The 25980-nt window shown below is 43.6% G+C and overlaps 1 protein-coding gene across 4 annotated transcripts in view; it reads right to left on the bottom strand.

The window, feature by feature from the left end:
* Positions 1–205: 205 nt before the first annotated feature.
* ryk (receptor like tyrosine kinase) overlaps positions 206–25980 on the bottom strand; it is a 207761-nt gene continuing 181986 nt past the window's right edge. For all 4 annotated transcript variants that reach the window (XM_060919793.1, XM_060919791.1, XM_060919790.1 and 1 more), the window contains 5 exons: positions 18913–19045; positions 17112–17221; positions 16676–16835; positions 6907–7043; positions 206–1459 (listed from right to left, as the gene is read on the bottom strand). In XM_060919793.1, the coding sequence (XP_060775776.1) occupies positions 1348–1459; positions 6907–7043; positions 16676–16835; positions 17112–17221; positions 18913–19045 (652 nt within the window). In that variant the 3' untranslated portion in view covers positions 206–1347. The remainder of the gene's footprint in view (positions 1460–6906; positions 7044–16675; positions 16836–17111; positions 17222–18912; positions 19046–25980) is intronic.

The following is a 25980-nucleotide window of genomic DNA, read 5'->3' as shown; positions in this document are numbered from 1 at the left end:
TAGAATCTCTTTAGGTTTAAAAAAGTCTTCAATTAGTAACTGATGAAGGATTTCCATTTGAAGTATTCTGTTTCTCAAGACAGTTTGTGTAATTTTGGTAGAATTTCTCCATCCACTACATTTATTACTGAGGTCATGACCTGGTCTATGAAAATCACACAAAAGCATGATCTGGTCAATGAAGGGAAAAAGCAATAAATAGCAATTCGACGTTGGGAACCCACTTTATTTTGGGTTCTTTTTTAATTGGTAGGTATGAGTTCAAGAAACAGTTAACATAATACCTTTTCAAATCAACATGCAGTTGTCAAACGTCAAGAGGAGTCTATAAATGCTAGGGAAAAGGAAACTTTTTTTTTAACATACACTTTGTACACTTTGATTATTCACAGTGACTGGTGTGTCTTTATGCAATCTCTAAAAAAAATACAAAAGGAGGCCTTTGTTCTGACACAGAACAAACATTAAAAACTTTAGGAAGAAGTAACAACCCTGTAAGAAATTGTTATTATTATTGTAATTAATTAATTTATTTTGCTTACCAACCATAATTCAAAACCTTGCAAGATTAATCTTTTGGATGAAATAGATATCTCTGTGCTATAATATGTACCACAAGCCAGTTTAACACTGGTTTTAAGTAAATGCTAATACAGTTCTGCATATCCACTGCCCTGAAGAAAATTAAATACTTGAGTAAGTAAGCTGATTTCCTCCTCATAACCAGTGGCAGAACTATACTTGAGCTCATTTAAGCTGAACAAATGGATAAAAAATATTTGGCAAATGTACAAGTACCAACAGGAGGACCGAAACATGTTTTGTGCTCATATTCTGTTCCGCACAAACACGCATTGTAAAAAAAATTTCCACTTAGATTCAACACGGTAAAGATGGTTCCTTTCACTAAAGAATCAAATACAACATACAAATCACAATCCAACAAGCGAAGTCTGAAAAATCAGACCGTATCCATCATCAAATAATCTTTATGAGAATACTCAGCAGTTGAACTCACGTGTCTTAAAATGGAAAAGTTTCACTGCTGAAATAAACAACAGCTTCCTGTGAACACAATAACACCAGGATTGAGAAGAAAAGTGTGCACTGTGGTAAGGCTGTAGGTGGTGATCTTCAGCAGTGAAAACACACGGAGCTCTACAATTCCACGAAGGGAGAAAAGGTGACATCTCCAATAAGCAGAAAAGAGAAGAGTCTTAAAGTTGTTTTTTTTTCCCCTCCAAAATCACTGACGAGAGAAACATGTTTTATTTTAGTCAGGTGCTGTTTTTCCTGTTGTGGAATAGTCAATGACCAGGGGCCCAGAACAAAACCTGAGGCTGGAGTTTAAACATAGGCCCCCAAAGCTGCATGGAACTCTGTAAGGCATTGGACAAGCTGCTGGAACTTCGGCCTCTCTTCTGGATCCAGTGCCCAGCAACATGCCATTACAGCAAACCTAAAACATTGCATACAAAAACCACTCAGATTCAGAGAGCAAACATATCTCCTTATAAGATCATCATGTGGAAAAATCAGCTGGTGTAAAACACTTCATCTTGTTTATTCTTCTCAGGCCTTGTGTTGAAAAAAGGAACTCAATACTTATTCCTTCTAAAGTCAACCTGCTAAATTCGATCCAACACTAATTAGCATTTCCTGCCCTCCGCTGCACTGTGTTCAGACAAAGCTTGCCATGTTTGGGTTAGAAATAGGGCCAGCAGCAGCTCCAACAGTGTGTCTCTGGTTTCTTGGTGGATTGCAAGATACTGATAAGAGGCTGCCATGCATTGGACAGCTAGCAAAAATATGACTCAGGTTTAACTAAACATTTCTGTTCGGAATTAACTTTATTATTTAGAAGCCATGCCGTGGAAGCCATCTGCTTCTTTCAGATTCGTAATAGAGATTTGAACTCCCACTATCCTGTACCAATCGCTGCCACTGATTCTCAATGAAAATCGAGTAGATGTAAATTCTAGTGCACATTATTCTATCCACATTCACTGGATATGCGCACTCTGATTGGCAACTTAGAGATGAAAGTGGAGCAAAGAAAAAAATCCTGAACTTTTGAAAGTCAAACTAAGATGGGGGGGCAATGTCCCCCCAAAAAATTTTAATAACATAACACGCAAAACCCTGCATTCTAGTACTTATTTTCACTAAAACAAGTTATAACTTTTAAGTCTTTTTCTTTCATGTACATTAATGATTAACATGTCAAAAATATCAAATTTAATTCCCCTAGTTAGTGAGTAATTTTCAGGAGTGCATTTAGAAAACGCGGTGATTTTCCTGCTACACAGTTCATTACTTTGAAAAAAATCAGACAGTTGAAGGTAAACTCAGCAAAATCCCAAAACAGTGCTGTTAAAAAGTAAAGGTCTGTTAGAGTTTCTAAAGCTTTCAGGTTTCAATGTTGGGGACATTGAGCCTCGTTTATCAATCTTTTAGTCGAGTTGTGCGTTTGCAGAAGCTAAAGTGAACTAAACATTTCCAATTCAGATTTATGTGAGTTGAAGCCAATTGTTGACATTAGTTCGTATTGTCTGTAAATTTAAACACCAATGAATACCACATTTCTCATGTACATCAGGGGCGTAGCTACCATTGCTAGTTTTAGGTAGCTTAGAAACCGGCTCTTCCATTATTGCTGTTTCTTCCACGTTTTCTTGGTGTTGTGTTCTAGAAACGGCACTAAAACTTAGCTTCGAAGCCACAAAATGCAACTTTGATGGAAAAAATATATAATAAATTGCTTACCTCTCTTCACGTCGAAAGAAGGAGGAAAGTTTTGCTTGTTTTGACACGGTGAATTATTAACACGAGGAAATACTTCTAATTCGCAACTAAAAAGACTGCAGCTACACTGGCAACTTGAACATGCTTTCTAGTGCGATTGTGTTGCGCTTGCGCAGAACGGTGTCAGTCCTGTGCGCCTTAGCACGTGCACCTGAAGGCGCGCCTAACAAGCTCCGGCACACGCGCCGTTAACAAAGAACACTTGTCTTTAATCAATGAACTATGTTTGGGCTATTTAAGGACTGCGCCCATGCAAGGTCGATGCGAAGTATTACGCCGTGTCTAGGAACGTAAAAAATCTGAAAAATAAAATTTCTCCATTCGGGAAACTGGAGATTTTCAAGAGTTTTGTCAAACATCTGGATTTCCAGGTAAATCCGGAAGACTTTCATCTATAGCTACTCTACTACTCAGCCATCAGCTCATATACCATGAGTAGAGAAAAACAAAATGGTGGAGCGTGTTGCTGAACCAACCGAGGATGAAATAAAAACTACTTGAAAACAAAACCCCAAAAAATACAAAAAAAAAAAAAAATCAACAAAATATGGAATAAAAGTATTTGATGGTAAGAACGTGTCCTTTTTTATTTTTCAAGAATTATTATTATTATTATAGCATTTTTCACAAATTGCTACTGTCATTTCACCTGTTTGTTTACATTCATCTTTAAGCATTAAAATTTGTTGAATTTTTTTAGACTGGTTCAAAAGCTCAAAGGAGTTTGAAAATTACAGAGCTGAAATGTCCGAGGAAGAATTAAATAAATGTCTAAAGCTATTCTAGACCTCAGCACGACAGCAAGACGGCACTTTCTACAAAAAATAACAACACTAAAGTCAATTCGTGCAGCCATCGATAGGTTTTTAAGAAGTTCGCCTAAGCGGAAATTATTTTGTCGGACATTTTGTATAAAGTTTTTATTTATTGAATTTGCAAAAAATAAAAATGCAAATGCTCAGTTTCTCAAAATCCAGTGAATGTGGATAGAATAAAACAATTATTCCACTCAATTTTGTCATACATGGCTTACAGCCAACTCAGCGCTATCTGCTCATGTACGACTCAATTTCGTGGAATAATTGTTAAATATGCTGTAAACTCAGTGACCACTTTCTCAGGTACACTTAACTTGTATATCTGATTGGTGCACTTAATAGGTGTACAGGAACTGAGTGCAGGTCCAGCTATTCATGGAAAAGGTCTACAACTAACCAGATGTTATTTGGCAGTGACCCATACTCAGCACAGCAATCACACTGACACGGTATGACAGTGTCACATAAATGGGTGATGTTACACTGATATGAGTGTATCAGATACACCAAAGTTGATGGAGCTTTAAAACTGTACACACTTACTGCTGCTCCCGATTCTCTACCTCTGCCCTTGTGACTCTCGTTCTGCCATTGTGGATGGTCCCACATGAATAACTTAAAGCCTACACTCCCCAAAACTAGTTTATACCTGAGTTATACCTTCCTAGAACTGCTGCATTAACCTGTAAAAACTGAATTGCACTGTTTCTCTGAGCAACGTTACTAAGCCTGATACACTGATAACATCACACACATCACTAAGTTAGTAACTGTTCAGCTATAAAATACAACAATAAGGTAGATGTATCTTTCATGTGACTGTACATACAAGGTTGGTGTACAAAATAAATAACCTGGCAGCTGAGTGTATATATAATGTGTGTGTGTATGTATGTACACAGAGAGAGAGAGAGTGGGTTATTTATTGGCTTTTGAAGGCTACGTTCACACTGCAGGCTGAAGTGACTCAAATCCAATCTTTTCGCCCATATGTGACCTGTATCCGATCTTTTATTGACAATATGAACGACACAGATCCGATTTTTTCAAATCCGACCCAGGCCGTTTGGATATGTGGTCCTAATTCCGATTCCTATCTGCTCTTTTCATATGCGACTTCAGTCTGAACCGCCAGGTCGCATTCATCCGACTTACACGTCATCAACAAGCCACAAACGTCACTATTCTGCGCTGAAGTAGGCGGCGGGTCTCTCAAAAAAAGTTACAACAACATGGCGCATAATCACGGGCGCAGATAGAGGGTGGGACGAGTCCCACCCAGATTTAAATTCACCTCGTTCGGTCCCCCCCACTTATAGGGAGGAAAAAATGTCTATGCTGTCTTTCTTTGCATAAGGCAAACCTCACGGAAAAATCAAAAGACTAATTACCATTCGGTTTATTGAGGTGCACAGCAGTGTATACATATGCCGCTTTTCCACTACAAACGCGGCTGAGCCGTGCCGTGCCGAGTCGAGCTGAGTCGAGCTGAGCGGGGCTGTTGGAGTTGCATTTCGACTACAACCGCGCTGAACCGTGCTGGCTGGAAGTGGGTGGACACATTGGGTGGAGTTAGTGAAAGTGGGTGGACGTCACGTGATGTCGTTAAGCAGCGCAAACAGTGACATCAGTGACAGTGGCGGAACAAGTCAGAGCCGGGCCGGGGGCGGGGCAAATGACCGGGCCCTTTATTAAAGCTTATCATAACATCATTTTAGGCTACAAAATGTCCGCAACTGCGGTGTTTACCAATTTCAACACTACCGGGTGCAACTATATGTTATTTAGTACATCAAGTCCTTCAAACGAACATGTAACTCAGAAACAAAAAACATTAGGATACTGTACATGGCTCATAATAAAACATCAATAGCCTATACTGCGCACATTATTTGAAGGGCATACGAATGAGCGCTCAGAGTGGTGACAGGAAGAGTCAGAAATAAAAGGAGGGCGGTGCAAACCTCACTGAATGCACTGTGTTTACCAATTTCAACACTACGGGGTGCAACTATGTTATTTTGTACATTAAGTCCTTCAAACGAACATGTAACTCAGAAACAAAAAAACATTAGGCGACATACTGTACATGGCTCATAATAAAACATCAATAGCCTACTGCACGCATTATTTGAAGGGCATACGACGAGCCTTGCGCTCCGCGAACTCGTCCATGATGCTCTGTATGTCACTGATTCAGTGATCTTTTAAGCAGTAGTCTCACGACCCGGATAGTAAACAATAAACATGGAGGACATGGAGTCGTTAGTGTTGCTGGTCTTGGTGCTGTGGCTTGTTGTCACCGACAACGCCAACAGATACTGGCAAGAGCGTATAGATGAGGCGAGGCGCATAAGGCTTCAGAAATTCTCGTAATTCGTAATTATTCTTCTTCCGGGTTTGCGGTGTTTACAGATCCCAGCGTGCTTGCGGGGCGTGTGTGGGCATGTGAGGACACTCCTCCTCACCAATCAGTGCACAGGGGAGTGTCTGCTCACGCCCCCAACCTCACTCGGCACGGCTTGGCTCGCTTCAGCCCCACTCCAAAACGGTGCGAGTTTTAGGGGCTAAGCAGGGCTGAAGCGAGCTGAGTCGTGCTGGTTTTTGGTAGTCGAAACGCGAGCCGTGTCGGGCTGAAGTGAGCTGAAGCGAGCTGAAGTGAGCTGAAAAAGGGTAGTGGAAAAGGGCCAATAGTTGCAACAACTCACATAAAACAAAGACTGATATTCGGTTGGTTGAGCTGCGCAGACTGCACAGGTTGAGCTGCGCAGACTGCTCGAGCTTGGTTGCTATGCTAACCCACAACAAGTTTGACAGGCATATCGGGGTTGGGGTTGGTTTGCTGGCAGCTTTGTCCCCCCCAGTTCAAAAAACGTATCTGCGCCCCTGTGCATGACATCAATGCGAGGGACGCTTCGGGCTGTGAAGGTTCTGAATCTTCTCAATGGAAGGACGCAGAGGTTAGGGAGCTGACTTCCATTTGGGGGGATACAGCTATTCAAGCTAGATTGGATGGGTCATACCGCAACCGGGCGGTTTTACTTCCGTAAACACTGGCCATGCTCACTGCGTGTGACGTCGTCGTATCCTGCAATGCGCATGCGGAACACTTTTAGGTCGCTTTTCGTTCATACTGAGGATCACATACAAGTCGCATATATTTGTTAATGTGAACGACCTCACAAAAAAATCGGATTTCACAAAAAAATCGGAATTGAGCATTAAGCCTTGCAGTGTGAACGTAGCGGAAATGCACTGTGATAAATGATTAAATTATACTTACAGCTCATCAGGGCAGTTGATTGGCTGTGCTATTCTGTAGCCATCCTTCAAGTAGGCAGCCATCTCAAATGGGTCGATGTCAACATAAGGAGTCTGTCCCAGTGTCATCAGTTCCCACAGAGTCACCCCAAAAGCCCACTGGAAAAGAGAGGACCAATCGAAGCTGTAATTAAAACAGCTGTGTATAGAGAGATCACAAAACAGCGGTGGAAATATGAACCTTCTCTTCAGTGAAGTGATAAGATCATCAAGTCAGACATTATTAGGTAAACAGACAGTCAGTGTACAGAGACGGGTGAACATGAGACTTTCTCATCAAGAGAATCTGCATGGCTGATTTTGGTCCTGGCTTTCTTTTCATGCGTAATAAAACAATGTAGCTCAAATTAAGTGAAAGTCCATGACAACAACCTGACAGACAGTATCAATCATGATGCTGGTAGAGATAATATCTGGAAGGTCATTGTCCAATTTTGGGCATGTTTTTGCCTGTAAAATATCTCCATAATGTACACAGACGGTCCTCTAGTTAAGGGCAGTCAACTCTGGGTCACTGTACAACACTAGTTTGCATTTTAGTAACAAAACGTTCTAGAAAAACAATTTAAGGAAATCTGAATTTATTCAACAGAGAAACATGTTAACCTCAAAACATATCTGCTTGTGCATAGAGCATAGATAATTTTTTTTAACTTATGTATATAAAATATGTGTGTTCTAACGAGGCCTTTTCAGCGTATCAGGTCTCTACGCAGTGATTCCTTACCGCTACACCCACAATATCGCTGACACGCCTGTAAAAGTTACCGCGACACGAATAAAAAGACTTGCCAATCTTGAAAATGTAGTCTTTTGTTTCATTTTCTCGTTATCCCCATGCGGTGTGTTCGCAGTAAAGTGTCATCTGTGTTAAGAAGCGCTTACACGCCATGCACGTAATATGTAAAAACAGCCACATAGATACAAGTTAGATCTGGATAGTCATGTATTGTAATTGAATGGCTGAAGCTGAAAATAAAGCTGACACTTGGTGAACATCAACTGGTTGTTTTATTCTTATTCCATAAATATGTCACCAATATAGTTTAATATTAATTATAATAAGTCTTGGGGCGGCACGGTGGTGTAGTGGTTAGCGCTGTCGCCTCACAGCAAGAAGGTCCTGGGTTCGAGCCCCGGGGCCGGCGAGGGCCTTTCTGTGCGGAGTTTGCATGTTCTCCCCGTGTCCGCGTGGGTTTCCTCCGGGTGCTCCGGTTTCCCCCACAGTCCAAAGACATGCAGGTTAGGTTAACTGGTGACTCTAAATTGACCGTAGGTGTGAATGTGAGTGTGAATGGTTGTCTGTGTCTATGTGTCAGCCCTGTGATGACCTGGCGACTTGTCCAGGGTGTACCCTGCCTTTCGCCCATAGTCAGCTGGGATAGGCTCCAGCTTGCCTGCGACCCTGTAGAAGGATAAAGCGGCTAGAGATAATGAGATGAGATGAGATGAGAAGTCTTGGGGCGGCACGGTGGTGTAGTGGTTAGCGCTGTCGCCTCACAGCAAGAAGGTCCTGGGTTCGAGGGCCGGCGAAGGCCTTTCTGTGCGGAGTTTGCATGTTCTCCCCATGTCCGCGTGGGTTTCCTCCGGGTGCTCCGGTTTCCCCCACAGTCCAAAGACATGCAGGTTAGGTTAACTGGTGACTCTAAATTGACCGTAGGTGTGAATGTGAGTGTGAATGGTTGTCTGTGTCTATGTGTCAGCCCTGTGATGACCTGGCGACTTGTCCAGGGTGTACCCCGCCTTTCGCCCATAGTCAGCTGGGATAGGCTCCAGCTTGCCTGCGACCCTGTAGAAGGATAAAGCGGCTAGAGATAATGAGATGAGATAAGTCTTCAATCAAAAACAGCCACAGCAACTTTGGACAAAAAAAAAATCTCATTAATATTACCAAAAAAGAGTGACTTCAGGGAGGCCTGCAAGTGCCAGGAAACACACTAGAATGCATCTCTGAGCATGCAGAACCCGTGTGTCATGCTCCACCCCAGACATCCACTCCGGAGATTACAGCTCTCCCACGTCAGTGTCAATCCGGATCCGGGACGGGAATTCCATCCTGCCTGCTTCCCTGTTCAGCGAGCGCTCACCTGAATTCATTTCCTGGTTTTCACCGCTGCCTATATTAACAGCATTCTCAGACTTTGCCAGAATGTCTCGTTTGTTTACTCTAGCCATTTCTGTTTTTCATGGTTTTTCCCTCTAGCGTTTTTTCTCGTTCATGGGTTTTTGCACTAGCGTTTTTCCTGTCCTTGTCTGCCTCATTTTTTGTCAAGTTTTTTGTCTCCTTTTTTACATGGACTATTTTGCTATTTTTTCATCTTATTTGAATACCTTTTTGCCACGCCCTTTTTTCCCTGGATTAAAACCACCTTATTGATTGGATTACTGTCTGTGTGCATCTTTCTGCTTCTGGATCCAAACTTCACCTCCACCACCCATAACAGTACGTTCTGGCCAGACATGGATCCAGCGGAACTCGCCCATCTGAGAATGGCCATCCAGCAACAAGGGACTCTCCTTGGGACCCACCAACAAGACCTACAACAAATTACTCAGAACCTCGCCACCCTGTCCAACTCACTCAATCTTCTCACCACACAGATGCAGCGCTATCAAGCCGTGCCTACCCCTGCCCAGCCGTCTGCTACTTCAGCTCCTGCCACCGCCTTCCTCTGCGAACCGAGACTTCCAGCGCCTCAGCCCTACAATGGAGAACCAGGTACTTGCAGATCATTTTTGTCTCAGTGTTCTTTGATTGTAGAGCTGCAACCTCTGGCCTGCCCCACAGAACGCTCCCGGGTAGCATATACAATCACGCTCCTCTCCGACAAGGCCAGAGAGTGGGGAACAGCGGTCTGGGACGCCGATGCACCCTTTTGTTCCAGTTTCAAGGATTTCCCTGAGGAGATGAGGCGAACTTTTGATTGCTCTCTGTCCGGCCGGGAGGCGGATAGAGAGCTCATGGAGCTGCGGCAGGGGTCCCAGTCTACCTTGGACTACGCCATCGAGTTCCGGACGTTGGCGGCATCGTGCGGTTGGAACGAGAGCGCCCAGATCGACGCGTTCCTGCATGGCTTGTCCGACGCCATCAAGGATGAATTGGTATCGCAGGAACTGCCGTCAGACCTCTCCAGCCTCATGGACCTCGCCAATTGCATCGACACTCGGATACAGCAATGGAGGAGAGAAAAGAACCACCTCAGCTTCACCTCCTCTCCACCTCCCGCCGTGTCCGTCGAACCCATGCAGGTAGACCAGGTTCGGGTGTCAGCGGAAGAACGACATCGCCGGCGGAGCACGGGGGCCTGCTTCTACTGCAGTCAGCGGGACACATCTGCCGAGCCTGCCTGCTAAAAGGACGAGCCCACCAGTGAATCAAGGGGCCCTGGTAGGCAACGCTCAGAACCAGTCCCCTGCTAATCGTCCATTACTCCTTGTCATCATTATCCGTGACAACCAACATCACCACCTCTAGGCCCTCGTTAACTCAGGAGCGGAGAGGAACCTGATCTGCTCCGCCATCGCCAAGCGTCTGGGAATCCCGCTACTCGCTCTCGACGTCCCTCTCACTGTCCTGACACTCAATGGCACCGGCTTGACCACCATCACCCACCTTACTGCCCCGCTCACCTTGAGGATTCCTGGTAACCACTCAGAGACCATCCAGCTTCACATCATGAACGACCCCCACGTACCCATCGTCCTAGGATTACCATGGTTAATGCAGCACACCTCAACTGGGCTGACAACATCATCATAGGCTGGAGCCAGTCCTGCTTAGCGTCTTGTCTGAACTCCGCGCTGCCTCCCGCCAAACCACCGCAGCCTTCAGCCAGCAAATTCCCCGACCTCTCTTACATGCCTTCGGAATATCTGGATCTTAAACTCGTTTTCAGCAAGACCCGAGCAGTGTCCCTCCCTCCTCACAGACTGTGGAATCAACCTCCTATCTGGGACCGCGCCACCCAAAGGACGACTCTACTCTCTCCCATCGAAAGGCAAGCCATGGAGAAGTACATCTCCGAATCTTTAGCAGCTGGGATCATCTGCCCTTCCTCCTCCCCAGCAGGGGCAGGATTCTTCTTCGTGGAAAAGGACAAGTTGCTCCGCCCTTGCATTGACTATTGGGGTCTCAACGCCATCACGGTCAAGAACCGCTACTCACTACCGCTCATGACCACAGCCTTCGAACTACTCCAGGGAGCCAAGGTATTTACCAAGCTAGATCTACGCAATGCATACCATCTTGTCAGGATCAGGGAGGGGGATGAGTGGAAGATGGCCTTTAACACCACCACTAGTCACTACGAGTACCTCGTGGTCCCTTTCAGCCTGACCAACGTGCCTGCAGTCTTCCAGGCACTCATTAATGATGTCTTAAGAGACTTCCTCAACATCTTCATTTTTGTGTACCTGGATGACATCCTGATCTTCTCCCGCTCCCTGGAGGAACATTGGGGTCACGTCCGGCAGGTCCTTCAGCACCTGGTAGAGAACAAGTTGTTCGTCAAGGCGGAAAAGAGCGAATTTCACCAGAGCTCTGTCTCGTTTCTGGGATTCATCATCTCCCTGGCGAGGATCCAGATGGACCCCCTCAAGCTTGAGGCAATCGCTGATTGGCCCACCCCATCCTTGCGACAAGAGCGCCAGCGTTTCCTGGGGTTCGGCAATTTCTACAGGCGCTTCATCCGCGACTTCAGCACGGTGGCCGGACCTCTCACGGCGTTGACCTCAATCAGAACCCCGTTCAAGTGGGGGGAGGAAGCAGAGAATGCCTTCTCCATGCTCAAGCGCAAGTTCACTACAGCACCCATTCTCGCCATACCCAATCCGGCCAGACAGTTCATTGTGGAGGCCGATGCTTCCGAGTCGGGGTTCGGAGCCATCTTCTCCCAGAGGGCCAGTGATGACAAGGTCCACCCCTGCTCCTTTGTCTCTCGCCGGCTGTTCCCTACTGAATGAAACTATGACATCGGTGACAGAGAGATGTTGGCCGTCAAGCTAGCCTTGGAGGAGTGGAGGCACTGGCTCGAGGGGTCGGATCTCCCCTTCCTTGTCTGGACTGACCACAAGAATTTAGAATACCTCAAGTCCGCCAAACGTCTCAATTCACGGCAAGCCCGATGGTCTCTCTTCTTCTCCTGCTTCTGTTTCACGCTCTCCTACCGCCCAGGCTCCAAGAACGGCAAACCCGACGCCCTGTCCAGGGTATTCTCTTCCTGCCAGGAGGAGTCTAGAACGCCCGAAACCATCCTCCCTCCATGCTGTCTGGTGGGAGCCGCCCTACTTGAGGTAGAGACGTTAGTGCAGAAGGCCCTGGAGAAGGTAACTCTAGCAACACACCACTTAACCATCTGTTTGTTCCCTGTTCTGTGCGAACCCAGGTGCTGCAGTGGGGTCATGGCTCCAAGTTGGCTTGTCACCCGGGAGCTGCCCGAACCCTGGCACTTATACAACAACGCTTCTGGTGGCCATCCATCAAGGAAGACGTCCAGGAGTTCATGGAAGCCTGCAACACATGTACCTGGAACAAGACAGCCAATCGACCCCTGCCGGCTTGCTAAGACCCCTCCCGACTCCTCATCGACCCTGGTCTCACATCGCCCTGGACTTCGTCACAGGACTCCCCAACTCAGGTAGCAACACATGCATCCTCACAGTTATCAACCGTTTCTCCAAGTCAGTCCATTTCATTCCTCTGCCCAAGCTTCCCACAGCTAAAGAAACCGCCGAATTACTCATCCTCCATATTTTCTGCATACACGGACTCCCCACTGACATCGTCTCCAACCGGGGTCCTCAATTCACTGCGCAGTTCTGGAGGGCCTTCTACAAACTCACTGGGGCCTCCTGTAGTCTCTCCTCAGGTTTCCATCCCCAAACCAACGGCCAGGCGGAATGGGCGAATCAAGATTTGGAGGTGGCACTCAGGTGTATGGCATCTAGGGATGCCGGTTCTTGGAGTAAGTACTTACCTTGGGTCAAATATGCTCATAACACTCTTCCTTCATCTGCCACAGGTCTCTTACCCTTCCAGTGCTCCCTAGGTTACCAACCACCACTCTTCCCCAACCAAGAGGAGGAGGTCGCCGTACCCTCAGCCCAGATCTTCATACGCCGCTGCAGGAGGACGTGGGCATTGGCCCGGAGAAAACTCATTCGCTCCACCCTAGCATCCAAGAGGCAGGCCGACAAACGCCGCTCTAAGGCGCCCACCTACCGGGTGGGGCAACGAGTCATGCTCTCCACACGCCACCTGCCACTCAGAACCATCTCCCGCAAGCTGGCTCCCAGGTACCTAGGACCCTTCCTCATCAGCAAGGTAATAAAACCATGTTCCGTCAGACTGGCACTACCACTCACCATGCGACGCATCCACCCCACGTTCCATGTGTCACAGCTTAAACCTCTGGTCTCTAGTTCTTTGGCTAATGTTAATGTTCATGAGTCCACCATCAGGAGAACACTGAACAACAATGGTGTGCATGGCAGGGATGCAAGGAGAAAGCCACTGCTCTCCAAAAAGAACATTGCTGCTCATCTGCAGTTTGCTAAAGATCATGTGGACAAGCCAGAAGGCTACTGGAAAATGTTTTGTGGATGGATGAAACCAAAATAGAACTTTTTAGTTTAAATGAGAAGCGTTATGTTTGGAGAAAGGAAAACACTGCGTTCCAGCATAAGAACCTTATCTCATCTGTGAAACATGGTGGTGGTAGTATCATGGTTTGGGCCTGTTTTGCTGCATCTGGGCCAGGACGGCTTGCCATCATTGATGGAACAATGAATTCTGAATTATACCAGCAAATTCTAAAGGAAAATGTCAAGACATCTGTCCATGAACTGAATCTCAAGAGAAGGTGGGTCATGCAGCAAGATGACAACCCTAAGCACACAAGTCGTTCTACCAAAGAATGGTTAAAGAAGAATAAAGTTAATGTTTTGGAATGGCCAAGTCAAAGTCCTGACCTTTTATCTCGATAAAAGATTAAGAGGACACCAAGGATTGGCACAGTTTAGTACTCCCTGTTCTCTTAGAGTGCAAGATGGTTGCAGTAGATGCGACTAGATATGACCCCATGTTTTGTTTTCATAAGCTAGTCAAACCCCACTGGATAAAACCCCATCCTGTCTGGCATGATTCCTGACCAAATGTGCCTTTTCACCCAGAAATAAGCTGCATTACAGAAATAAACTGTGCTTAAATTTCTGTTTTATGTTTTCATACACAACATATTATTGTGGTTACATGCTTAATTTGTGTTTAAGAGATGAGAGACCTGAAAGACCCCACACGCAAACGATCCCTGACCTCTTGACTTTAAAAAGTGTTTAACCTGCATTTTACCAAGGAGTGATGTTTCAGTTGACTTTGTACAACTCTGAAGCTCTTTGCTTATAATGAAAAACTTCTGCTAGTGACAGATTAGTAATCCTGGAAAAGAAAGAAAGAAAGAGGAAGAAAAACCCCCAAAGATTTTTGGCATACCTCTATAAAGACAAAAGCCAAGTGGGTGGAAACCTCAATTGACGGGACTTGAAATAAACAGATGGAAATCTAAAATACCTTCTTTACACACCCAACATCACCGGTCCCTATTGTATTCCTTAAGAATAAAACTTTCCTTATAGGCTCTACTTTAAACTAATGAGTGTCCTAACCATTTCGGACCAATATTTAGCGCCAGCCTCTATTGTTCTCCATCTCCTCTGGGCTGTAGAGGTCAGCTGGCAATAAGCTGGCTGTGTGTGCAGGGTTTTTCAGAGCGACAGACAGTGGTAACTTCTTACTCACTGTCTACAGCCTGTTTCCTTTGGTATGGCAACTACCAAAAGATGAACAGGAACAGAATATAGTTCCACACCCACAGATGGACACTTAACCTTCTGGTCACTCCTCTCTTGCAGCAGAACAAGAATGTGCCATGGGCTGTGATGTAGCTACTGTGAGAGTGGCTACTGCACAATTTCAGAGCACACATGTATATACAAAGTAAGAAAGTCTATAAACACAACCTAAAAACATCTCTGTGATATCCCACTGCCTCTAGAGTAATGCTGGGCCATGTTTCAACCTGCCCATGAGCCTTTGTGTGCTGATTATGCTGGTGTTTTCTTCCATTACGTAGAGGACCAGCCTGTATGACGTTAACAGCTTGGCCGTATAAACTTAAAGCACTCTAAAACATCCTAAATCAACACCCCCTTCCCCGTAGCTGAGTCAGGACAGAATGCATTCTCTTCACATACAAATGTCAGCCATATTACTTATAATGTGAACTTAAGGTGAAAAAAGACAAGCAGAGCAGAAACATTACCATGACTGACTGACTGACTGATTATTTGTCTAGTGGTTAATATTGCTAATATAGGCATAATATAGTTTTAAGAAGTGCTGCAGATAGGAATAATGGGAAGTCACAAAACATACCCCTATTCAATAAAAGCCTTTCTGAAGCCTTTTTATTTGTCTCTACCAAGCATATCTTACAGCAGCTTTCCAAAACTCTACAGTAATAACAGGATAATTGATGCTTTGGAAAGCTTTTAAATTTTAGTTGTTATGGTTTGGAATGGGGGTGGCACGGTGGTGTAGTGGTTAGCGCTGTCACCTCACAGCAAGAAGGTCCGGGTTCGAGCCCCGTGGCCAACGAGGGCCTTTCTGTGCGGAGTTTGCATGTTCTCCCCATGTCCGCGTGGGTTTCCTCCGGGTGCTCCGGTTTCCCCCACAGTCCAAAGACATGCAGGTTAGGTTAACTGGTGACTCTAAATTGACCGTAGGTGTGAATGTGAGTGTGAATGGTTGTCTGTGTCTATGTGTCAGCCCTGTGATGACCTGGCGACTTGTCCAGGGTGTACCCTGCCTTTCGCCCGTAGTCAGCTGGGATAGGTTCCAGCTTGCCTGCGACCCTGTAGGACAGGATAAAGCGGCTAGAGATGATGAGATGAGGTTTGGAAAGGGAGGCTGTTATAAATGTATATAAAAATGAAAGTCAACGAAAGAGCACACCCGGCGGTGACTGCTACAACAGGATCGATGTCTAACAATTTTTATTCTATCCACATTCACTGGATATGAGCAAATCGCATGCTCTGATTGGCTACTACTAGGCTATCAGCTCATATACTGTGAATAGAGGAAAAACAAAATGGCGGCGTGTGTTGCTGAACCAACTGAGGATGAAATAAATACTCGAAAACAAAACCCCAAAATTTATCAAGTATTTCAAAGAAACAGAAATAGCTAAAATAACTTTTGCTAAAAGATTTTGTTTCTCAAAATCCAGTGAGTGTGGACAGAATAAAACAGCTATTCCACTCAATCTCATCGTACATACCGCGTCAGCTATCAGCTCATGTATGACTCAATTTTATGGAACAACTGTTAAGTATTTTACATGTGCCACAATATAATAATGGTTGGTTAACAGAAATAAATTTGTGATATAATGTGATCATATTGCCGTGTGTATAGCAAACACGAAAAGCAGGAAAAGAACTGCAGTGCCGTGTTAATTAGCAGCTGTCAGGATATGTGGGTTTTATCACAGAGGAGACATTTTTATCATAGACCCCACCCTCATTAACCTGATCATCCCACCCTGAGTGTGGTGTCAAGAACAATTCGGGCACTGAGTGAGTATGGTGAATTGAGTGATGTTTAGCAAACATGGAGCTGTATCGATTAAACGGTGCATAGTTAAAGACTAAACTCGGACTGAGAGCCTCACCACATCACTGGCACTGGAGAAGTCGTTGTTAAGCAGGCTCTCCAGAGCCATCCAGCGGACGGGCCTGTTCTCATTATCTCCCAGGCAGTGGTAGTCCATAGGGAAGAGGTCTCGAGCCAGCGCGTTATCGGTGATCTTTACCTGCATGCTGTCATCAATGCTGTAGGGAGTACAACAGAAAGTCAGTCAGTCAGTGTGCAGATGCAAACAATTACACCAGCCACCAGCCATTAAAGTCCATGTGCCTGGCTGAAGTCCGAGTACAAAGGAGGTTCAAACAAACCACATGTGCCAGACTAGTAATGAAGCCTCTGGTCCTGTAGCTGGACACAATTATAAAAGCAGCCCACACACCACCAGTCAGGTGAGAAATAAGTATGTAGTAAATTAACTGTGTGTGTGTAGCGGGGAGTTCTATGTCGAATGGCTAACTTACACACAGTTCCTGGCAGCCAGGTCTTTGTGAATGACTTCTCTTCGTGACAGGTAGCTCATCCCACAAGCAATTTGGATAGCCATGTGAACAAGATCCTGCTGGGAAATGGCCTGCACAGACAGTCAGAGAAAGAGGAAAAAGAGAGGAAGAAAGTAGGACACATTTCAAAAAAATGTTCAGTGCTTACTGGGGGGTTGGAGACAGGGCTGGGTGGCACCTGACTGTAATTGTGTGAAAGGAAATAACTCACATTTTAAATATGTGACTGTGTGAAAGGAAACAACCTGCCATGCTGACAGATTCTTGAACTAAATACTATGTCCAAACAGTATATGACCTATACCACTTTCACAAACTACAGTGGTGTGTAGTATGCTGTTTGGAAAATAGACAAACTAGCTAAGCCATTTTTACACCACTTTGGATGTTGAAATTCCCAGCTTGTAATTTAAACTGTTCGCTTGACCATTTCAAAGCAAAAATGCAGCTAGTTACACCATATGAGCAGAAGATGATCAATAACCAGCAGATGATTGAAGACTTACTTTGTTTCTTCACTGAAGAACACCGCCAACATTAATTTTTGTCTCAACAAAGCAAAACTCATGTTTTACCTTTCCTCTATTCCATCTGGTTTGACCCAACTTTCCTATGACTTGCACAAAGCTACACTGCTGCTTGATAATCTACAGAGAGACTAACCAAACTTGCATAACAGTACTAACACATACTGAAGTAAGATTAGATTAGATTCAGCTTTATTGTGCAGAGTACAGGTACAAAACCAATGAAATGCACTTGATCGAGATCCACACACCCATACACACAAACGCACAGCATGAACATAAACAAAAACACAGATGTCCTTAAATGTCATGGGCCACATGATGAGAAAGAAACAGATTTGGGCTTGTTTATATTCTGCCATCATGCTGCTGGTGTAATCTTGCACATGGCATTCTAGCACTAAGGATAAGTTTAAAAAAAAAGAAAAAAAGAAAAAAAAAAAGCATTCAAATTCCACTTCTACTGAGCATGTTTCTTGAGTTTTATGCCAAACCAGATGTTCAAGTCATCAATAAGTTTAGAGATGACATCTGCAACTACTTGTATATTTTCTTCATTGATGCTACCCTACTTATCTAGGGGTCTTTATGATTTACATTTTATGCCTGCACAGACAAATTGCTTCAGCATACAGGAGGGATGATGGAGTGATTTTTTTTTTTAACTGCAAGCAAGAACAGTCTTGCTTTGGAAAGATTGTTAGCTTGCGGTAATGCTTATATGTTTAAGGATTGCCATTAGTGAGTGTATGATCAAATCAACAGCATCCTGTCCTGTACCTGAAGAAGGTTGATGCCATCTGGGTCAGAGCCACCTGGAGTTAACCAGTACAAAGCACTCATTGTGCTCGCCCCCACTACAGTAAAAGCACCGCTTCCTTTAAAACCACACATTCTGCTACTTTAGATCAAGCACACACCTGCACAATACTTTCATTGTTCGAAAGGATCCAATTAAATGGACTGTTTCTTCTCAGGTGTTATGCTGGAGGGTCAAGAGCAGTTTAAAGCTTTCAACATCTTTTAATAGTAACATAACAGCAATTTTCAAAGCACTACTTTTTTTTTTGAGAGAAACTCATAAATGGCCACTTTCGATATGAATCTCGTGAGGAGGTTTGCGCTTGTGTTACAGTTCTCACCAGTCTACCAAAGCAGCTTTGCTCTACAAATCCCAAGCAAACACAGAGTGTGCATTACAGGTTTGAAGATAAAAGCTGAAGTTGCAGATTCACCTGAGGATTGTTGGCTTCAGCGAGCTTGCACTGGCGAAGGAAGAGCTTGAGATTGCCCCAATTCATGTAGGGTAGCAGGACCATAGGCTTCTCTCCATCCTCTGTGCACACATGATTGATGGGCAACAGGTTCCTGAGAGGGCGGAAGCAGAAATGTGTTGTGTCATGTAACCCTCTGGGGTCGAGAGCTTCGCCCGCAAAGCTCAGCAGGTTTAGAATAAGTAGGTCATGTATTCAGATAAATATCTTCGAGTTTTTATCATACAAGCATGATAAACATATTGACAGAAACTTTATACTTTACACTTTCCTCTGTGCCCACTGCCAAATAATATTATAGTTTTTAAATTACCTAAATTAGATGAAACATAAAACTTGTCACCTTACTCAGTCACACCAGAGTCAGAGCGCTGAGTATCCACTTACACATTCATAAAAGATTATCCACGTGGTAACGGCATGATAATCACTTTTGCTCTTTCGCTTTCGACTGGTTTCTCTTTCGCGGTGTGATCGCCCACCATAAACAGGATAAAATCTGTCAGCCATAGTTTAGGCTATTTGGAGGTAAAACTTTTTGCAAGATGGCATGCAGATTTTATGCGCTTCGGATGATTCAGGACAGCGATTCAATTTCAGGGCAGCGATTCAAGTCATGATTTAAGAGAGTGATTCAATTTCAGGACAGTGAATCAATTCATGATTCAGGACAGCGATTCAATTCAGTCTTGAGAACTGTGCCACTGATGAGACACTGATGCCTTTTTTTTTTTTAACTTTGACTCGATCCAGCCGAAGATCAACTCGAGTAAGTGTAAATACTTCTATTTCTGATGAGCATATCAGTTGATATGTGTGCGCTGCAGGGCATACACAGGAAAAATGACTGAGCAACTTTTCCAGAGTTAAAAGTATTTTCCTAATCTCATTATCTCTAGCTGCTTTATCCTGTTCTACAGGGTCACAGGCAAGCTGGAGCCTATCCCAGCTGACTACGGGCGAAAGGCGGGGTACACCCTGGACAAGTCGCCAGGTCATCACAGGGCTGACACAGACACAGACAACCATTCACACCTACGGTCAATTTAGAGTCACCAGTTAACCTAACCTACATGTCTTTGGACTGTGGGGGAAACCAGAGCACCCGGAGGAAACCCACGCAGACAACATGCAAACTCCACACAGAAAGGCCCTCGCCGGCCACGGGGCTTGAACCCGGACCTTCTTGCTGTGAGGCGACAGCGCTAACCGCTACACCACCGTGGCACCCAGTATTTTCCTCAAAAATAGTTAATTTTGCTCTACTTTGAGTTTAGAGAGGAAAATTTGGAGTTGAAGCAAAATTACAGAGTAATTGTGTAAAAGAGTTGATTGTGGCTATGAACGGAGTAAAATAGGACAAGAGCCATTTCAAGACCCACTGAATAGAGTCAAATACCAGATAAATGAAGCTGTTGTAAAAAGCAGTTTTATAACTGTGTTGGAATGTGTGGAAAAACATGACCTTACCCATTGCGATGAACTGTTTTGATCACTTGACCTGATGGGATTAAGAGTTGGCAGTGGGAGGGGTTTCACTCTTCTCATTGAATGGAATGGAATTTTTTTCTCTTCTCATTGAATACCCCTCCCACTGCCAAAGCTTTAAACCAAAATAATAGGACATACATTTTTGATGGCTAGTTAATGGCTAGTTAATTGTCCAAATCAGTGGAGCAGATTTAAGTTTTCGTACTCGATGCATTCCTAAGACTGAACAGAATCACCTCAAGTGACCAATGAGTAAGGTCATATTTTTTCACTCATTCCAACACAGTTCTAAAACTGCTTTTTACAACATCTCATTTATCTGTTATTTTTTTTAAAGTACAATCATGACATACTGTACATACTACATAGATATTATTGTAGCTGAACTTGGGCTGAATACAAAAAAAGTCATATGACTTTGAAAATACTGCTTAGATTTGTTGAAATTGACAACAAAATCAGAGCATGCCAAAATCATTAGCATGCCAGAAAATACCCTCAGACCCCAGAGGGTTAAAGAAAATGCACTGACACTAGGGGTCTTCCAGTGTCAAACTGGTATGATATAATAACCTAGTCTAAAAACATCATGGGTTCATGGTATTAAAGTGAGACGGCCTTTCAATTTCATAAAATCTGTGAAATTTAGTTCCCTCTGAAATTTGGTCATTGAGATATATATTTATTTCTGTAACATCTCACAAATTATCAGGCCATTCTGTGGCTGAGAAGTTATTTAATTCAAGGGGATTCCCGAGCAAATAATATGCATGAAATCACTCGCTTTACGCAGTCAAGCAGACAGAGGAAGTCCATGTGTGCAAGCCCACGTTTACCTTGACCGTGCACTGATAGTTACATCATTTTGTTGTTAAACGAACAGCTGATCACACCGAGGTGCTCGCTGACCACCGGTATTTATTAGTTTGGGCCTGCGTTTCCTTTCCTTCGCAACATAACGTCTTTTTCTTCTTGCTTTCCGTTACTGTAGTCTGTCTCTCACATTTTATGCGCACACTCACGTCCTCCATTTTTCTCTCCTGTTTCAAATTTGTATCCCACAATGCCTTGCGTGAACGGGGAAAGCCCACCACGTGATGCATGATGTAGTATCTTGAATTGGGTCATGGTGAAGCAGGAAAAAATAGCGGAGAACTTCGGGCCATGTGGCCCTAAATTCGTTAATTGTTCTGTTAAAAAAACACCTAATAAAATTGGAAGTCTGTGATTCGAGTTTAGTAGCTTTCGGTCCACTAAACAAAAATAATTGGGTGTCAGTGGAAATTCTTTTTATGATCTAAACTTGAAAACTCTGAAAGGCATTCTACCTTTAAGATATTTCTTGAGCATAAAAAAGCAGTGGTGAAAACCATCTGATGGTTACTCATCTAGTGGTGACTAACCATCAAACCCTAATCACTCTGACTCCATACTTCACTTGTGACACAAAAGTTCAGTCGTCATGATGAAGAATTCTGTGAAAAGCCACAAGAGGGTAATTAATGAAACAGGAACGGCAACTCGATAAACTAGAAAAGTGACTGACTACAACAGACTTTTTGCAAGCCGAGCAAGCTACCAACATCTTTAAGAAGGAAATGGTTCTTTAAGACCTCTCTGAGAGTTCACAGAAGGGCTCCATCCTGTAGTATTCCCTGACTGCGATGTAAAAAAAGGTCTGACGGTACCTGGCAGGATCTGATCTTTGACCTCAGACAGGGATTGGCCTGATCACCGTCCACCCAATATTCAAGACAGGATGCAGACCATCTATCCAGCAACAAAGTGCCAGAGTAAATAATCACAAGCAACAAGGAAATGACTGAGCAGTCCCTTTCGTGCTATACAACACCTTCTATAGAAACCTGCTTATGGTCCTGTTTTAGCACTAAAAACCAGTAAATGCAATAAATTCAGAGGTATTTATTAGAAAATAAACACAGGGTTCTTACACTTTTTCACCAGTTTTTTTTCCATGACTTTTCCATGACTCTTCCAAAACCTTTTACTGAATTTCCATGACCATCGCTGGTTCATCACTGCTCATCGCATTTATAGCACAGCCCCCAACACTAGTTTACATACTGTAGCAGCCCCCCTCATGCACAATCACATCATACACATACCTATTTCACGTCACCATTCACAACACTGTTGCCCCCTTTCTTCACACACACATAGACAACTACAGTACTGTACCTCATGCCCCTTCACATCACATATGCAAGTACACACCCACAGTCCATGTTTCCCCAAATATCCAGTCCATCTGTCCCAAACCCATAGCCCATGCTCTCAGCAACCCACCCCCTGCCCAGGCCCAAGCCCATAACTTTGTAATTTGTGCATTACAAGCATTTTGGTACTTTGGCACTACGACCCCCCCCCCACATATGCACACAGGCAGACTACTGAAATTTACAGGTGCTTTCACAATAGGCCTATATTGTAATTTAACCATTGCCTAAATGATATTGTAAATGCGGAAATGAAGAGTTACAATTTGAAGACAACATTGAATGTCTATTTATTTCTGTGTTCAATCAGTTTAATCAACAACATTTACATCCAAATCCAGCAAGGTCCTCAGGGCCCTACACTGAATATTAAGCATCGCCTAAATGGCATCATAAAAAAATGAAAATAGAGGGTGAAAATCTGAAAAAAAGGGAATGTCTATTTCCATCCCTTTCCTATAAATTTAAGCAAAATAAAATCAATTGTGACATCCAAATTCAGAAAATACACAAGATTAAGAAATGGCTAGGCTAATATGGCTTCGCCTATTACAAATTAAGTCTTTTTATCCTTTAAAATGCAAAACTCTCAAGAGTCATAAAACTGAGGATATTATCCAATCCAATATCTTATTTACCATCTGTACATGCAAAAAAAACAAATCAAACATCAAACGAGAGCTCCAGGGCTCCAGCATCGTAATTCGCCCCGAGGCGCGCCGCAGCGCTCCGCTTAGGTTTCGTTTCTATCCCGGGCTCCGGCCCGACTTTGCACGCCCGTAGCTCGGGCAGGGGAGGTCCCAGCATCCCCAAACTTGACAGCCAGAGTCCTCTGCCCTCCCCGCAAAGAACCAGCGTGGGCAGGGCGCGCTAGCCCCGCGCCTCGGGACGTAATTCGCTGCGGTGCTCCGCTTAGGTTTCGTTTCTATCCCGGGCTCCAGCCTGACTTTGGACGCTCGTAGCTCGAGCAGGGGAGGTCCCAGCATCCCCAAACTTGACGCACCATGCCTAGCACGCTACAACTACTAGCATGTCGCATGTTACGAGGAGGGTGTGGCCAGGGTTGCCAGATGTGACTGATGATTTCCAGCCCAAAAAATGCTCAAAAACCGCCTGGAGGCACTAAAACCTGCCTAATTTGAAAACCGCCCAATCTGGCAACACTGGGTGTGGCAGTCAACAGGCATAGCCAGTAGGCTACGCAGACTGCGCTAGACAACGTTTCCAAGACAACTCGTGGCGATTTACATTTTATTACGGCACATCAATTTTATAAAGATAATCGATGAAACAGTAGATAGATTTCCATGACTTTTCCAAAACTTCTGAACAAAATACTTTTTTTCCATAACTTTTCCAGGGCCTGGAAATTTAATTTTAAAATTCCAAAACTTTTCCAGGTTTTTCATGACCGTACGAACCCTGTAAACAAATACATTCATGATTAAGCATTTTCAACCACACAAAGAATACAAGACCTTGCTCTTAAAAAGGAAAAGAGGAGAGAGAGAGATATCACATCCTAAATCTTTCTGCAGGGGAAATGTAGAGGTCACTGTTATTGGTATAGTGCCCTCGCTCCACTGTCACGACATTCTGTCATTATGCAGCACAGCCAAACAAGTTGTTCCAACATTAGTATACACTATGCTTGCATTTTTTTTTTTTAACATTCACAGGACCTACAAGGCATGAAGAGGATACCCTTAATTTCCAGGACACAACTACGGCGCCTTCCTGCCCTCCCTTCCTTAATCTTTAGTGTGCAGGACTGATCAGACCTGTCCTGATTTCACACATTATGACTGAGTATAGCACGACAGTCCAAGGAGCTGTATTTCTGATAAGTCCGTGATGCGAAATTCCAGTCCCTTCAAGGAGTGTCTGTTCTGCTTGTTACACCTACTTGAACTGATCCACTAATTGTTAAACCTTTCAGCAAGCTGTGTCAGGCGGGAGAGAATGAATAATTCAAAATTAGGCAGTTTAAACACTGACATTTAAACCTACAAGCTCAGGCAAGCTGTGATCACTAATCATGTAGCAAATGTGGAGCCATGTAATATAACGTTTGACGAACATTACTCACCCGTGATTAAAGCCTTATAAACAAATTAATTAAAAAAATTAAAGGAATTGATAACTGATGTGGCACAAGTTTTACAAGGTCTGCTTGTGATTAAAATATGAAAGGCACAGCACCTGGCTTAAAGGGGGTGTCACCGATTCTGGAGAAAGATTGAAAGAAACGAAAGAAAGCACAACTTTATTCATCACATGCTTGTGAAATTCCTCTCTGTATTTAACCCATCTGAAGCAGTGAACACACAAATGCACACACACATGAGCAATGAGCACACACACATACGGGCCATTTTCAAAAAATGTACCTATTACAGTAAAGAAGTCGTCTTCACTTATTTTTCAGTTTCTCATCAGAACAGAGGGGTTGAATTGAAAAATGATTCACATAACTGCATAGACAATAAAAACCTCTAAATTTTCATACTGAAGTTTTTATCTTATTTAATAAGAAAAATAAGAGTGATTTATGTTATAAATTTTCTTTACCGTTACCAATGCAAAAACTAATTATTCATAAATATATCTTACATTCTTGAACTTACTCAGGAGTAAATTTTATTTTTCACAAAAATAACTAATTAGGTGTTTAAACAAAAGTATTGAGTACATTATCTGATTTGTTTGTTTTTTTTATAAATTCAAAAAATATTGTTGTGTTACTTTAGTTTCTTTACCCTTACCCAAAAACATTTTTGAAAATAATTAGTTCCTAGTGCTTGCTAAAGAGGGAGCTGTTCGACATCCTGAAGTGCCAGGATGTTGGGACTCCATTTTGAATTTTTTTGAGGCAGTGGAGGCTGAAAGGTGAGCAAAACATTTCATTAACCCTTTGGTGACTGACCCCTTGAAAATGGTTCCTCCAGGAACGATGACACTTTCAGTTGTCAAGACAACGGAAAAACTAAAATACAAAAACAGAAAGATACATCACAATGCTCTTGTGCACAAAACAAAATGCTCTTGTATTTTAGTTTTTCCATTGTCTTGACAACTGAAACTTTTAAAAACGTTTAATGGTTCCTGGAGGAACCATTTTCAAGGGGTCAGTCACCAAAGTTAATTACTCATGTTACACAAATATACTTTCTTTACCTCTGGTGGTCTGCTATATAAGCAGGTCTGGACACTACAGCATCCGACTCTCTCCCAGTCTCTTAGCTCGCTCATATGAGCCCGCCTCCCGCTTCACTAAGTCCATCATGCCGCAACTTCTTCA

This window comes from Neoarius graeffei, chromosome 4 (assembly GCF_027579695.1).
Source record: "Neoarius graeffei isolate fNeoGra1 chromosome 4, fNeoGra1.pri, whole genome shotgun sequence".
Taxonomy (NCBI): domain Eukaryota; kingdom Metazoa; phylum Chordata; class Actinopteri; order Siluriformes; family Ariidae; genus Neoarius; species Neoarius graeffei.
The sequence above is the reverse complement of the archived record's forward strand: the minus strand, read 5'-3'. Positions and strand labels throughout refer to the sequence as shown.